This window comes from Spermophilus citellus, assembly GCF_964194105.1.
Source record: "Spermophilus citellus genome assembly, chromosome: 1".
In the NCBI taxonomy this organism is placed as follows: domain Eukaryota; kingdom Metazoa; phylum Chordata; class Mammalia; order Rodentia; family Sciuridae; genus Spermophilus; species Spermophilus citellus.
In genome coordinates, this window is record NC_138182.1 from 170,786,535 (window position 1) to 170,801,422 (window position 14,888).

Genomic DNA, 14,888 nt, shown 5'->3' on the forward strand with positions numbered 1-14,888 from the left:
GATGAAGAAATACATTTCTATTTTTATCATTTGATTTTTGTTATTTTTCAGAGTAAAATGTTTGATAAATTTCAAAAATAGGATTAGCATGACAAGATGGATTACTTCTTCAAGATTATTTATTTTATATTTCATCTAAAGCTTTTCATTTGGAGGCTTATTTCTAATTTCTGTATTTTTTGTTCATTTAATTGTTGTACCGGAGCAAGGGGAAGTCATTGTCTCAATGGACTCTCATAGAAAATCCTGAAGGAAAGGAAGAGTGAGCATCCAGAGGGAAGGGCACTCATCTCTCAGGCAAAGGGGCTTTGTTTCCTGAAACAAACTTCTGAAAATCAACTTTCCACAAATGCGATTCTTTTTTCTCTAATTTCAATATAAGGCAATAGGTCATTTTCTTCAGCCTCCAGAGCTTGGTTGGTTAGATGGAATTCCTATAAAAAAAGGAAAATTAACAAGAGAAAAACTAATTGAAGTTTATTTACATGTATATTTCGTATATACATGGAAGACACCTAGGTTGTCTTAAAGAGGCAAAGTTGAATCCAGATTATATTGCCTCTTCAATAAAGAATGGGAAATTTGTAGAGCTATAACAAGACAAAGGAAAAAAGCTTCAAATTGCTAGGAGCAGGAACTTGTGGGAAGGCAAAACAAATGGTAAATGAAGGCTAAGTTAGTGTGGTTATTAGTGTATGTTTCTCTGATACCATCTTTAGGTCCATAGAGGTCTACCCATTGTTCATTCTGGTAGAAAAAGGGTTAGGATACTTTTGTCTTTCTGAATATATATCCTGTTTTAGGAAGGCAGAGGGATTTTCTTCATCTGCTGCTTCTTAATTGTCTTCAGCTCAGCAATTCTTCACATTTTGATGCAGTACCTTTGGGTCTCTTACCTAAGCAGTAGCAATTTAAGAAAATATAAATAGACCTGGATTCTCTTATGTCTTCCAGTTTAACAAATAGATAAAATTTGTTATTGCCCATTACACTAATACTGCAGGCTTTCTCGGTGATTCTAGCAAAACAACTTTCTAAAACTTTTTGTTGGAAATATGTACTTGAACTTTCTTTCATGCAAGAAAAACAAAAGAAGTGAATTGTGAGAGAGAAAGAGAGACAGAGTATGTGTATGTGTTGCTGGGGATGCAAGCCATAGGCTTATGCATGCAAGGCAAGTCCTCTATTACTGAGCTACAGCCCCAGCCCCCAAAGCACTGAATTTAATAGGCACTAATTGAACCTGGTTTCACTGTCAAGTAAAATGTCAGAAGTCTATTTGAAGAAAAAAATGTGTAGTCCAGAAGGATTGTGTTGTTGTTGTTACTGTTGTTATTTTTCAATCACCTGACTAAATGGTCAAATAAAGGATTCATAATCAGAAGGGACGATTGAGAAACTATTTTTGAGTTTAACGATTTATTTTACTTCAAAAATTGTCCTAGTTTTAAAACTGTTTGGTGAAATATCAAATTAAAAATACCTTTAGTATCCCACCTTGATGTATTACACTGGCAGTCTACCAAACAGAAAATTCAAGGACCAGGTGGTTATGACAGATAAAAAACACAATTTCTGGCCCTGTGAAGCACAGGAAATATGGTTTCTGAAAGCAGAATATTTACATTTCATAAATAATATTTCACTTGCTACAGAAGATGTGTTTATTAATGGTAAAATAAATTTTAATTATGAAAAATGAACTGATGAATTAAAATGAATCTCCTGAATCGTATACAATGCTTAAAATACAGTCCATTCCACTTGAGCTAACATAACTTAAAAAGTATGTGCCCTGGAGGAAAGAATGCAATATAGTAAATGACAAATATTTCTAGTTTGGATATGAAAATTTTTTTGTATAAGTCATAATTGAAATATTTTTGGAAATAATACATTGGCTACCTACACTCAAAATGAAAAAAAAAAATACTAAAGAGAATATGATGACAAAATTGCTCAGATTCTGAAAGTTCATTTTTTCAAAGATGAGATTTTTTTCAAAGTAAATTCAAAGATAATAATCATGATTATTAAATCTAAGACAATGCTGGGAAAAACTACATATCTTCTTCTATACACTTGACATGGAGAAAGGCTCTTCTTCTGCACCCCATCTCAGGAGACTGCAACCATGAATGATCAGTACGGCCCATGCTCCCCAATTCAGGGACATGGGGTAAGTGCTGTGTGGAGGAAGCACCCTCCAAGTGTTCCACAGGCAGATTCTAGACACACATTTCTTTGTCTTCCTGCTTGTGAGTATGGTATTGAGACCACTTATACAAAGATTCAAGCATGAGTAGAGACAGGGAATGAGCTATGAATGAGGAATAGAAGACCAATGAAGAGGAAGACTCTTTACCTCTGCAGAGAAAGTGTTGCTAAAACCTTGGGGTGCTTCAGCCCTGCATTACTTGTCTAGAGGAAGAGAGAATCAGTCTCCATGGGAAGTCAACCTCATCACAAAATCTAGTTGTTAGAGTCTGTAAACAAGTCAAGATGGCGCCTGGCATTTTGCCAGAGGGAGTGGTTTATGAAGTAATGCCATTAAGTGTGGAGATTCCTTATTGGTTGACTGCTGTATCTAGTTTGTGTTAATTAAGATAAGCTGTGTGGAATGTATAAATACCCCTCCTGTCCTCATATAAACGGCTCCCACTACTGCTGTATCAATGTACACAAGTTGCTCGTCACACCGCCCCCCCACCCGATTATTTTGCTGCAGCCGGACTGCGGCAACTAGTTTCTTTCTGAGGTTTAGACATGAGGGCAATAGATCCTGGGTCTGTGAGAGTAATCTGTCTTTTCTGGAAACCCTGTTTCTATCAGTGGTAAACTGTCCAGTTTTCTGTGGGCATAATCCTATTTTGTCACCACAGAATATTTTGTCCACTTGGTCTCCTGCCTCCTGTCCTACATTTTCTCTTCTCCCTCCCTCTTTCCCTTGCTCTTTCTCTCCATTCTGTAAAGATTGTTTGATATAGCATTCAACAGTGCAGTAAATAAAGACCAAACTTTCTTTGTTTAATAAAAAGAAAGGAGGTAGTTGGTTCCCCGCCTTCCCTTCCTTAGTGTCTTCTTGAAAATATAAGAGGCCAGCCTTTTGGATTTCATTATAAGATTCAGAGCCTTTTGGCTTTGGGAGCTATAAATATATACCTCTGAGATTAACTTAGTGATCTCTCAAGATATACAGGGGATAACCGCAAAGAGATAAGAGAGACTTCATTTCCTTTCTATTTTACCATATACATTTGTAGAAAATTCTGTCCAGATTTCATAGCCATTTTCGTGCTACCATACATGAATAAAAATCCATTAATACTCAATATAAAATTCTGTCCTTTCTCCCTTATGTTTTGGTAAAGAGATTATTTTATTTCCTCAAATATTAGCTCCTTCCTTCTTATCATTTTTCTTCCTTTCAACAAATATCAACAGTATAGATTAGCAACTGTAGTTAAGTACAAAAAGAAAAAAAAAACTTAGAGCATGAAAATCTAAGCTACAAGGTAAAATTAATATGGTTCTATTTTTTCAGGATCCTTAACCTCTGCCACAATATTTTAAAATGCAGTTTTTGTTTTTCTTGGTAAATTGCATGTTATCTTTAAATTATTTTTTCTTACTATGACCACCCATTTATTATTTATCCAGGAGAATATTCTTTTCTACCTGCATAATTTTTAGTTCTGGTGCACGACCTCTGACAATATGCTGTCATTACATTGTCTTTGCATGACTCATGGTGTACTGCCCAATATTAATGGTGCAGGAGGCTTATAAGTATATGCCCTTGAAAGGTAAAGAAACAATGCTAAGTAGTGAATCTTTTATTGCCTTTAACCAAGTGATAAGTCTATGTGCTCTATTTGAATAAAAGCTTTCTTACTCTTCTTTTTTATTTCTTAAAAATTTTAACCAAAGGGTTTTTTTAGAAAAGTAAAATAATAAAAATATATTCAAGTGCTTAGAGCTGACGATGGAAATCAGAATATTCATTGCATTCTAGTCATGTTTGAAGTTCACCAATGCACTTGAAACAAACACAAAACTCCCAAAATACATTGCATATATTGACTAAGGTGGTCCAATTGTTCCCCTTGACTTTATTTAACTTTAGACAGGTTTATTCCTGACTACAGATCCCTGACCTCCTTTTTCTTAAGGCATTTACTTGCAATTATAAATTTTTTCTGTGTCACTTTGAGATGTTAATTTCCTCCCAGCCTCTGACTCAGTGTTCAACAGAGAAATGTTAGTCTCTAAGACCTGGGCATAATCAATTAAAATATAATCATCAAGAAAGATAGGGCCCCTGTCCCTATCTCCTAATCGTTGTGGGAAGACAGGTGCCTACCTTCCACAAGCACCAGTTAGTAAATCCAGATGGTCTAATTACAAGGTTGACTTTCCCATGAAAGTCCTCCAATTTTTTCTCACTAGCTTACTGCACTGCTTTAAACCTCTTCTCCTTTTCTTTTGTTTCAACAGAGTTGATATATCTTTGAAAATGTTTATATAAAAGATAGATTGGATAATACCAGGATTGAACACTCTGGTAGGAGCAGATGTAGATTTGATTATAAAAATAATGCTATTGGCCCATTCCCCACTCCCCTGTGGTCTCTTCCTGAGCATAAGACACACACACACACACACACACATACACACACACACACACACACACACACACACTCACACCCATTCACATATACTAAACCTAGAGCCTTTGTGTAAATCTGGAGCATCTATACTTTTGGAGTAGAGTTACCCAGGAGTCTTTTCTGTCATCTATGAGTAAAAAGAAGCTGCTCTAATTATAAGAAGGGTGGAAAAGTCAAAAAACAAAAGAATGAATCACTGTTAATTTATCATCTAACTGACTTTAACTTTTCACTATAGCAGAAACAGTAGCCATGAGCATGCTGCCTCACTCCCCTCCCCCTCCTCTCAGCTCCTATTTTCCTCAGACCCTCACAGACTGACTTGACAGTGATGGCATCTGCAGAGTCAGCCTTTTCCTACCTCCAGGCAGATTCTTGCTGGACTATATTTAGATCAAGATTCTAAGCACTCCACAGATGATCTTGCTATCATCAATAGACCTAATACGTGTTGTAGATGGAATGAGCACAGAGGGCTAGTATGACCTCTGCACTTCACTACTCCCTATTCCCTTCATTATAGGTTGAGAAACTTGATTTCTGCCTTGGTCTCCTTCCTAAGTCCTCCTTTCGCAGTGGGACTAGAGCTGTGTGCCCAGAACCCCGGTACTTGCAGCCATTTTCCAGGATACATGTTGGGAATGAACTGGTTGCCCAGAACATAACTCAAATGTGTGATAAGTAATTATCCCTCTTTTTGCTTCTCCTTCATCTACATGTATGTCAGTCTGATTTCCCACCATATTCCCACCTACTTTGTTAGAATTTATAATAACTTCCTGATATAGTTCATTGGAGATCCTTTCCCTTAAAAAACAAACAAACAAACAAACAAAAAAAAAAAAAACCTTGCTGAAGTGGTATCGCTTCCATGGCTGTTTTTCTACCCTCTACATCCTCTTTCACTCACACTGATGGTAATATAGCTTATTTCAAGTACAACATTGAGGAAAATATAAATGATTTATTGAGACTACCACATAGTGGGCACTATATATATACTTTTATAATATTACTACCTTTGGTATCATTATCCCCTTTTTACAGGTTGGTAACCTGAGCCTAAGATCCATAAGAATCACGATTGGTTCAGGGACCACTTGCATTAACTGTAGTAGCTGAAATTCAAACATAAAACTAGTTTGGGCACAGATCTTAAGTTCCCTGTCATATAAGACACTCATCTTTTTATTGTAATAACACCTTCACATTGACAGAAAGAAGAAATGCAAGCCCCGAAGTGGCAGGTATGATAAAAATAGATAAAACACTAGGGATCAGAATGCCTTGCACCTTACTGTATGACCTTGAACAAATTGTCTATCTATTCTGTCCTAGAATTTTCCCTATTAATTGAATAAGAAAATAGGATCATTAGTGATCTTATAGATCCTTTATAAATAAAAATATGGTTCCTTCTGAACACTAATGCTACTGTAACGTACTTCTTAGAAATGTCCATTATTAAAGAATGTTTACTGACATTTTCGAAGGCAACTTCTAGAGATATATGATCCACTGTTGCATAACAATGCAGTTGAGAAACTTGTGAAAATGAATAGTAACCTTTTCCATATCACCTTACCAAAAAAAAAGCTTTAGCACCCTTAAGTATTTCTCCACTCATCTATGTAGGACAGATAAAAATAATGCTAAAAACTTCTGTTAGAGAGGCTGCCTCCTCCTTTCTCAGGAAGAAGACTGGGATGAATTTGGGAAGTGCACCTTTCTTGCTCTCCAGTCAAGCTAATGTATACTAGATGGTGAAAAAATCCATAAACCCAATATCCTGTTCACAATTTGCTTTTCATCTGCCTAGCTAATAGTTTTCAGATTGAAGAGGGTTTTTATGTCCACATTCCCCAGGGCTAGGCAGAGCCATTAAAAGTGACAAAGATTGCTAAAAATGAAGGAAGTGTACAGGATCAATTTGAGTTTGGCAGGCAAAGCCAAACTACTTCAGCTTACAAATATTAGGAAATCTGTTTGCAAAGCTCATCTTCTGTGAAGAGCAAAAGATGAATGAAAATCAGCCAATAGTGGTAGACAACCATGCTCATCCAGATATTCCAATAATAATGTTAGAAAACACTCTACAGCTGCCTAATTTTAATTCAACTTATACTTACTGAGTGCCAGTGAGTACAAAAGGGTTTTTTTAGATGCCAGGAAGATTTAAGTAAATTAAGAAAAAAAAATTCATACTTACCCTTTGTTATTATCCAGAAGCATTGTGTCCAAATAAAGTTGCAGAAATATTTGGCTCTATTACAAAAATCAAGAGAAACTGTCCCTTTTATCTTTATTAATCACTGAATTTACCACCAACTATGAACTTAAATGTTAATGTGGTTAGTAATTAGCCCACAGCCTTTTACAAACCAGTCAAAAGCATTCTGAAGGATTGAGAAGAGCTGCCCAATCATCACAAGCCAGTCTACTGTTTCAGACATATACATATAAGAAACAGAGGTACAAGCCTAGTAATATAAACGCTGTATAAAGATGTATTCTTTTCATGATACAAAAGGAATATAATAACAATCATAAGTTTGAAATTCTCATTAGATCAATTTACATGGCCTTTGGAAAGGAATAGTCAATTTGTAAGAAAAATATTTTCAGTTGTTAGATTTAGGAGGGGGTTTTATTGTCAATAGTCTTTTATGAATCTTTAACTGAACTTCAATAAATCTAAAGTTCATTCTGCATAATCTTTAGGATGTCTTTGAATTCTCAGTTTGTAACTTTAATGAAATCAGATTCATTCTGTTCTGACATACTTTATAAAATATGTTAAGGTTGCAATAGAAAACAAAACCACTGCAATTCAAACTACACAAATAATATTAAAGGAAATGTAGAAGTCTGTGCAAATCTTCAAATTAAAAGTACAAACCTATTTTTCAAAAGTCAAGGGATGCCAGCACATTCTCAAGGAAGTAATGTAACAGGAATTTAAAATAATGATTTTCTACATTGGTTTTGGATGAGGTCTGAAAGATTATGAGCAGGTGCCAACTGCCCATACATCTTGCAGTAAGATGTTCATTTATCTGTATAAGAACATGAAAAATGTTTCTTGGATTCTATGAGGTCAGCCACCTTGGTTAAATACTAAAAAGGTGAAGACTAAATAGTGACAGAAAGAATTTCCTTGGAAAGCCTGTCAATGAGTTAGTATCACCCAGGGGGCAAGGAAAGAACATTACCACTTACCTTAGTCCAACAAAGGGGGCTTTTTAGGGATTCCTTATGTATCTTCTGTAATGTAGTTAACAAAGAGAACTGGGAGTTAAAACATACCTCAGTACTTTAAAATTAACAGAGTGTCCTATCAGGCTGAGCAGTACAGTTTGTAGAGATGAAGTCAAGAAAGCATGTGATGTGATGGTAGAATTAACTTTAAATATGACAGTGATTTTATTAAATGCAAGTGTGATTAAATTCCAATAAAAAGACAAAGACTGTCAGACTTTCAAAGTGTTTTTTGACAAATTTAAAAACCTAAAGTTTCAGAAAACTTGAAATAAAATAATGGAATCATTTATGTCATGTAAATACTCATAACAATTATTAATTTTGAATAAATAGAACCTAAGAGAATAAAATATTTAAAGTAAAAAGATTCAACTAACTGTAATGATATAATCTTTACATTCTACTAACTGAATAATAATGGCCTCAAAATATAGAAAGCACAAAGTTGGGAAAAATTAGAAACACTAGATAAATTCAAAAACTAAAGGTTGATTGATATATCTCAGCCAGAAAAGTGATCAAACAGACAAGGATGATTTCGAATCCTCAACAAGAGAATAAAGATTGACCTTGGAAGTACTTACTTCTCTGCACAAGAATTTCCTAAATGAATATTATGATCTCAATCTAGAACTGAGATCTATTTCCTCAGCAACCATGCAAAGCTTCATGTATACTGCTGCATCTCAAAATAAATTTAAGACACTAAACATGTCCATATTTTTAAAAAAGATAGTCATCTAGATAAACTAATATAAATATAGATTCTTATTTTGCTAAACAGAAATCATTTTTGTCAATATTACTTCATTCATGGCAAACAAAGAAGCAAGCCCCAAAGAGTGACAATGCAGAAAGCCATTTGAGAGAGGAAACTCTCAAAGAATAATAGTATTTCTAGAACATAGTATATTTATAGGAATTTACACAGATCCTCACTTTCCCTGACTGCCACATCTTTAACCTTGTAGGAGAGAGGCTGTATGTGAAATATTTGTGACACCTTCCCCATGTCAGTGGATAAATATGTAGGCATTTTCAAGCAGTAGTACAAATACAACCTTCTTGGAGTAACTGTGTCTATTCCAAACCCTTTTAGTAGATGCATTGCAATTTTCCAATATACAGTTTTCTTTTCTTTAGGAATATTATTCTTTTTTACCCCTAGAAGCCAGTGATGTGCCTTGCTTTGAACAATGAAATATGAGAAGAAATGATACGTGTTACTACTTCAGGGTACTAAGGACCAATGCTAGCTAGAGTCAATTCTCATTTTTCTCAATAGTTATGTTCTATAAAATCTCCTTGAACAATTATGTAGCAAATAATATGTCATTGCTCCCAGGAGAAATATAGCATTAGGTTCTTATGGACATTTTCATCCACCAAACAATACAATAATAATACTTGTTTTACATGGTTTCTGTTTAAAGACACCTTATTGGAACTTAGACATAAATACAGCCATAGATATAAATACATCCATAGATATAGATAGATAAATACCAATAAAACATGTTTTACATGTTTCTGTTTAAAGATACTTGTCAGAGATATATAGACATATAGAGATATAGTACATACCAATAATATTGTTATACATGTGTTTGTGTTTAAAGACACGTTTTGGAGTTAAGTAGTTATAGATATGTACATATCTTACAAATAATTAATTATATTCAGTACTTCTTTATAATAAAACAATAACCAAGAAAGTTTAGCATGTTCCTGGACATGGCAACCTGTATGTAATTTTGTTTTGGTTTGGTTTTAGTCTCAAAAAAAAAGCTATCCTGCTTTGTATTTATCATCTACTGAATCCACAAATTTAACCACTTTTCCATACTGTGCATAGATTTAGATGCTTCTATATAACTTGGATCCAAACACCATAGATATTACTTTCCCATGTTCTGAGGCAGCTTCACATAAATATTGCCAAATCCCCCCCTTCTTTTTCTCTGAATGCACCGTATTATTAATTCATTAACAGTAAACTCATAGTCAACAGTACCATAATTCATACCTGAACAAAGTTTATCTGATGTGTATTTTTTCCATTAAAGCACCTCACAGCCTGTTTGTGCATAGCAATGCTAGACAATACTTAGCCTCCCCACTTTGGGTCAATTTAAATGACAAAATATCCAACAAAAATACACAAAATGTTTTTAAAAAATCAACTAAATAGACTGACAAAAGGATAACATTTTACAATATGATAGATATAACAAAAAAGCAGAGCATGATTCTGTTTGACCTCAGTTGGAAATGTGCACTGTGGGGCAACTCAAATTTTCGCCATTCTGTGCATAGCTGAGAGTGACCCTGGAAGTTCTGTAAGTATTGATTTGGTAGTTACAAAAAATTTACTGAATAGGTGAATTCCCACATACAGAGTCTGTAAAGAATGAAGATAAACTCCTTATTTTAATCTTGACCAGCAATGTTCCAGTTACTGGTTTCTTTATTAATCTGGGCAGTGCAGAGACCTCAGCTGAGTTTGGATGAACAAGTAGCATGAGTCAGCATTAAACTTCTGTTGTTTTCAGTCTCTTACTGAATTGTTGGCTACTGCAATGGATCCTAACTTTCCCTGACTGCCACACTCCTTAACCTAAAGCTTCCAGTATGAAATGCATTTAATAACTCTACTTACACATCAAACAAACAAATATGAAAAAAGGATACAGAATATTTATGGAAAGACACATAAGAAACAAGTAACTTAAATCTGGTTACCTCTGCTAACAAGATTAGGGAACCGACGGTAGAAGTGACACTTTCCATTGAATAATTTTTTAAATATTTTTTTGGATGTTGAGGGATCTTTATTTTATTCATTTATTTATATGCAGTGCTGAGAATCGAACCCAAAGCCTCACACATGCTAGGCAAGTGCTCTACCACTGAGTCACAACCCCAGTCCCTTGAATAATGTTTTAATTGTTTAGAAATGTATGTGGGGTTTTTTTTATGCTTTTTTTTTTGTTTTGTTTTTTAAGCAGAAAGTCCGAAACAAATTACAAAAATTAAAGTAAAATAAGCAAACTGAAAGGATGTTTGGTAACATATAGCTCAAAGAAAGAATAAATATATTTTGCTATGGGCATAAAATCACCATTATTTTTTAAAATTACCCCTATGTTAAAAGAAAAAGCAATCTGATAACTTATTCTGATCACAAAATTGTCTATCATTTCAGATTATTTCACATTTATTCTGTTAATTTTATGAAGGATCATTTCTAATCCAGGAGGAAAAAGGCTGATGATTAATAAATAGAAAATCTGGTTTCAATTTGTTTAAATGTATATATTTAAACATAAATATATACAGTGCTCAAAAATGAATCCTCAGAAGGCATTAAGACATGTAGGAATTTACCCTTATTTGATTTTCTATCAAGTAAACTGGTTTCCCCTAGAAGTATTAGAAAATAAGACATTTAATGGCTCAGGTAACTGAAAAATTAAAGTTGTAGTTGCCCAGTAATGTTAATACATTCTCAATTTTGTTATGACTTTCCCCTTTTTGACACAGAATGAATTTCATCTAAACCTGGACATCCATGTTTCAGTTACCAGCTTCAAATGGAATTATATGCTTTAATATCCATAATATATAAAGAATAAAAATATGTTTTCTTCCTACATCCACCACATAGAATCCTGGACTTTCTTTGGGTTACATGAAGTCAATTCCCTTATCAACCTCTAAGTTACCCATTGTGATCCTGATTTGCTTAAGTATTTTTGTGGAGCCAATTTCACCCACATCACATGGTTGAAAAAATTTCAGATTCAATTAATAAACTAGAATGAGGTAAATAAATTCAAAGAAGGCAAACAACAATATGTTTATTTCTAGAGTAAATATTTCCATAAAGCATTTTTCCATTTTCCCCAAACATCTTTTTTTCAAAGAAGGAATACCAAGTAATTAGTGTTACCTTTTCATTATATATGTATATTTAAAGGTCTTGGAAAGAGGAGGTATAATTACTTGTCTTCATCATTCACTCTTTTGTTCAAATATTTTTTATTAATTTTTTAATCATACCTAGTTATAGGGTATGCTGTGATGATTTAATATATGTATATAGTGTGTAATAATCAAATCATTGTAGTTGACATTTCCATCTCCTTAATTTTATTAAATTAACATGTAATTGTATATTTCTGAGGTACACTATGAGATGATATATCAATATATGTATGCAATATATACCAATCAAGTCAGATAATTAACATTTACATGTTCTTAACATTACTTTGTCCTATGCTCTTCTGTTGAGTTTCTCCCTTCTAGTTATTTATAATTATATAATAACTATAGCTCCTCCACTGTCCTATAGAATGCCAAAAACTGTTACTTCGATATAACTATGTTTGAGTATATCTTACCTATCCTCTCACCTTCCTTACTCCCTCCCCTTTCCCAATCTCTAGTAAATACTATTATACGTTCCAGTAGATTTTTAAAACATCTGAGAGAGAACATGAAGAATCTGTCTTTCTGCATCTAACTAATTTCACTTAATGTATTCCAATTACATGCATTTGCTGCAAATGATAAAATAACATTCTTTTATGGTCAAATAATATTCAATTTTACATATATAACACATTTCTTTTATCAGTTAATCATCTGATGAGCATTTGTTTTCATATCTTAGTGCAGCAATAAGTATTGGCATACATGTGTGTCTTTAAGATGCTGAGACCATTCCTTGGATATATATCCTGAAGGGGATAGCTGGATCACATGGTAGATCTATTTTTGGTTTCTTAATGAAACTTCATACTGTCTTCTATAGTGGCTATACTAATTTAGATTCTACCAGCAGTATATGAGCATTCCCTTTTCTTCATCAACATTTGTTATCTTTTCAATTATAGCTATTCTAACTAGGGTGAAATGGTATTTTTCACTTGCATTTCCTGGATGGGTAAAGCTGAGCACCTTTTTATAAGTTCATAGACCATTTGAATTTCTTCTTTTAAGAAATATCTATTCAGAGAGACAACATGGCGGCCAGCGAGGAAACAGCACTGTCAGTGCCTCCGCTGTAACGGGATCAGAAAGAATACACCCACAGGCGTCCTACTGAGAAACCTCTAGCAAAATTCAGCTGAAAGGAGACCTGCCTGGAACTAGTAAGTTTAATTGGAGGTGGCAGCGTGTCCCAGACGCCTGAATCTCGGCAACGCAGAGCTGGGACACAGTCCCACCGGCTGCCGCCAAATGGCTGCAGCCCACACGTTGCGGTAAACAGAGGAGCGGGCGCTGTCTGCCTGGTCCCACGCCGGCGGCTCTGGGAACCGGCCCCAGCCGCTGGTTGCAGCGACCTTGGGGGCGGGCGCTACCTGCCCGGACGCATGCCGGTGGCTCGGTGAACCGGCCTTGGCCGCTGGTTGCAGCGACCTTGGGAGCGGGCGCTTCCTGCCTGGACCCAAGCCGGCGGCTCTGGGAAACGGCCCAGCCGCTGGTTGCAGCGACCTTGGGAGCGAGCGCTACCTGCCCGGACCCACGCGGGCGGCACGGTGAACCAGCCCCGGCCGCGGGTTGCAGCGACCTTGGGGGCCGGCGCTACCTGCCTGAACCCACGCCGGCGGCTCGGTGAACCGGCCCCGGCCGCTGGTTGTAGCGACCTTGGGAGTGGGCGATACCTGCCTGGACCCACGCCGGCGGCTCTGGGAACCGGCCCCTGCTGCTGCCCATACGTTGCAGTGATCGTGGGAGCGGGCGCGGCCTGCCTGGACCCACGCTGGCGGCTCTGTGAACCTCCGCCAACAGCTGCTCACACGTTGCAGCCAGCTTAGGAGCGGGCGCTGCCTGCCTGGGCCCCCGCCCATTGGGCTCTGTGAGTGGTCGTCAGCTGCCGCCAAACGCCCGCTGCCCACACGTTGCAGCGACAGTGGGGACGGGCGCTGCCTGCCTGGGCCCGAGCCCGTCCAGCTCTGTAAATTGACACCAGCCGCAGACAGGCGGCCGCTGCCCACATGCTGCAGTGAGTGGGGGAGAGGGCACTGCCTGCCCGGCTCCAGCAGGCCCAGATCTGTGAACCCCCTCTGGCGGTGCAGGGCTCCAGACGACCACATCCAAACTGCCAGCCCAGTGCCACAAACGACCCCCGCCAGGCACGGCAACAGGCCCCGCACACAGGGCGAACAGCAGGGGTGGAGACCCGCCCAGTCCGGGAGGAAGATCTGCTGCACAGAGATTGAATCCCGACCACTGAGAGGAGGAACTTGGCCCGGTGGCCACAGCGCCATCTACTGGAAGAACAGTTAATCGCACTCTAGGACTGCATTTATAAATATTTTTTTTCTTGTTTTTTTTATTTTATTTTATTTTATTTTATTTTTTTTTATTAATTTTTATTATTATTATTATTATTTTTTTATTGTTGCTGTCTTTTTAAATGATATTTTTAATCCATTTTATCTTATCTTATTTTATTCCATTTTTAAACTTCATCTCTCATTTCTATTATTATTATTTGTCCTTAAATTCTCTTTAATTCTCTATCCTTTTCTCTCTTTCCTTCTTTTCCTCTGTCTTTACATTTCTTTTCAATTTTCTTATTCCCCCTTCCTTGAATTCTACCTGCTTACTCTCATTCTCTTTAGTGACCTCCTCCCTTCCCTTCTAATACCTTTCATCCCAAGCATCAAATAAACTTATAGGAGTAAACAATAGCTCAACAGTCAAACAGAACAAGAAGCAACATGAGCAGCTTCAAAAGGCAAGGAAGAAAAGGAGTACAAACAATGCAGGATAGCCTAAATATTCAGGAGGACCTAGAGTCATCAGAAAAATGGTCATACAAAGAGCTCAAGGAACACCTTAGACAGATGGAACGGAACCTTAAAGAGGATATGAGACAGCAAATTCAAGCAGCGAAAGAACACATTGAGAATGTATTACATAAACAGATAAAAGAAGAAGTTA

At 36.4% G+C, this 14,888-nt stretch overlaps 1 protein-coding gene across 1 annotated transcript; it reads right to left on the bottom strand.

Annotated features, from left to right (window-relative positions):
* Positions 1–335: 335 nt before the first annotated feature.
* LOC308653433 (uncharacterized protein) lies at positions 336–14,595 on the bottom strand (the record flags this gene model as incomplete). Its single annotated transcript, XM_081301992.1, has 3 exons — positions 13,528–14,595; positions 13,194–13,300; positions 336–434 (listed from the first exon to the last, which is right to left on the bottom strand). The coding sequence occupies exons 1-3, from the start codon at positions 14,207–14,209 to the stop codon at positions 336–338; spliced, it is 888 nt and encodes a 295-aa protein (XP_081158118.1). The 5' UTR covers positions 14,210–14,595.
* Between the last annotated feature and the right edge of the window lie 293 nt (positions 14,596–14,888).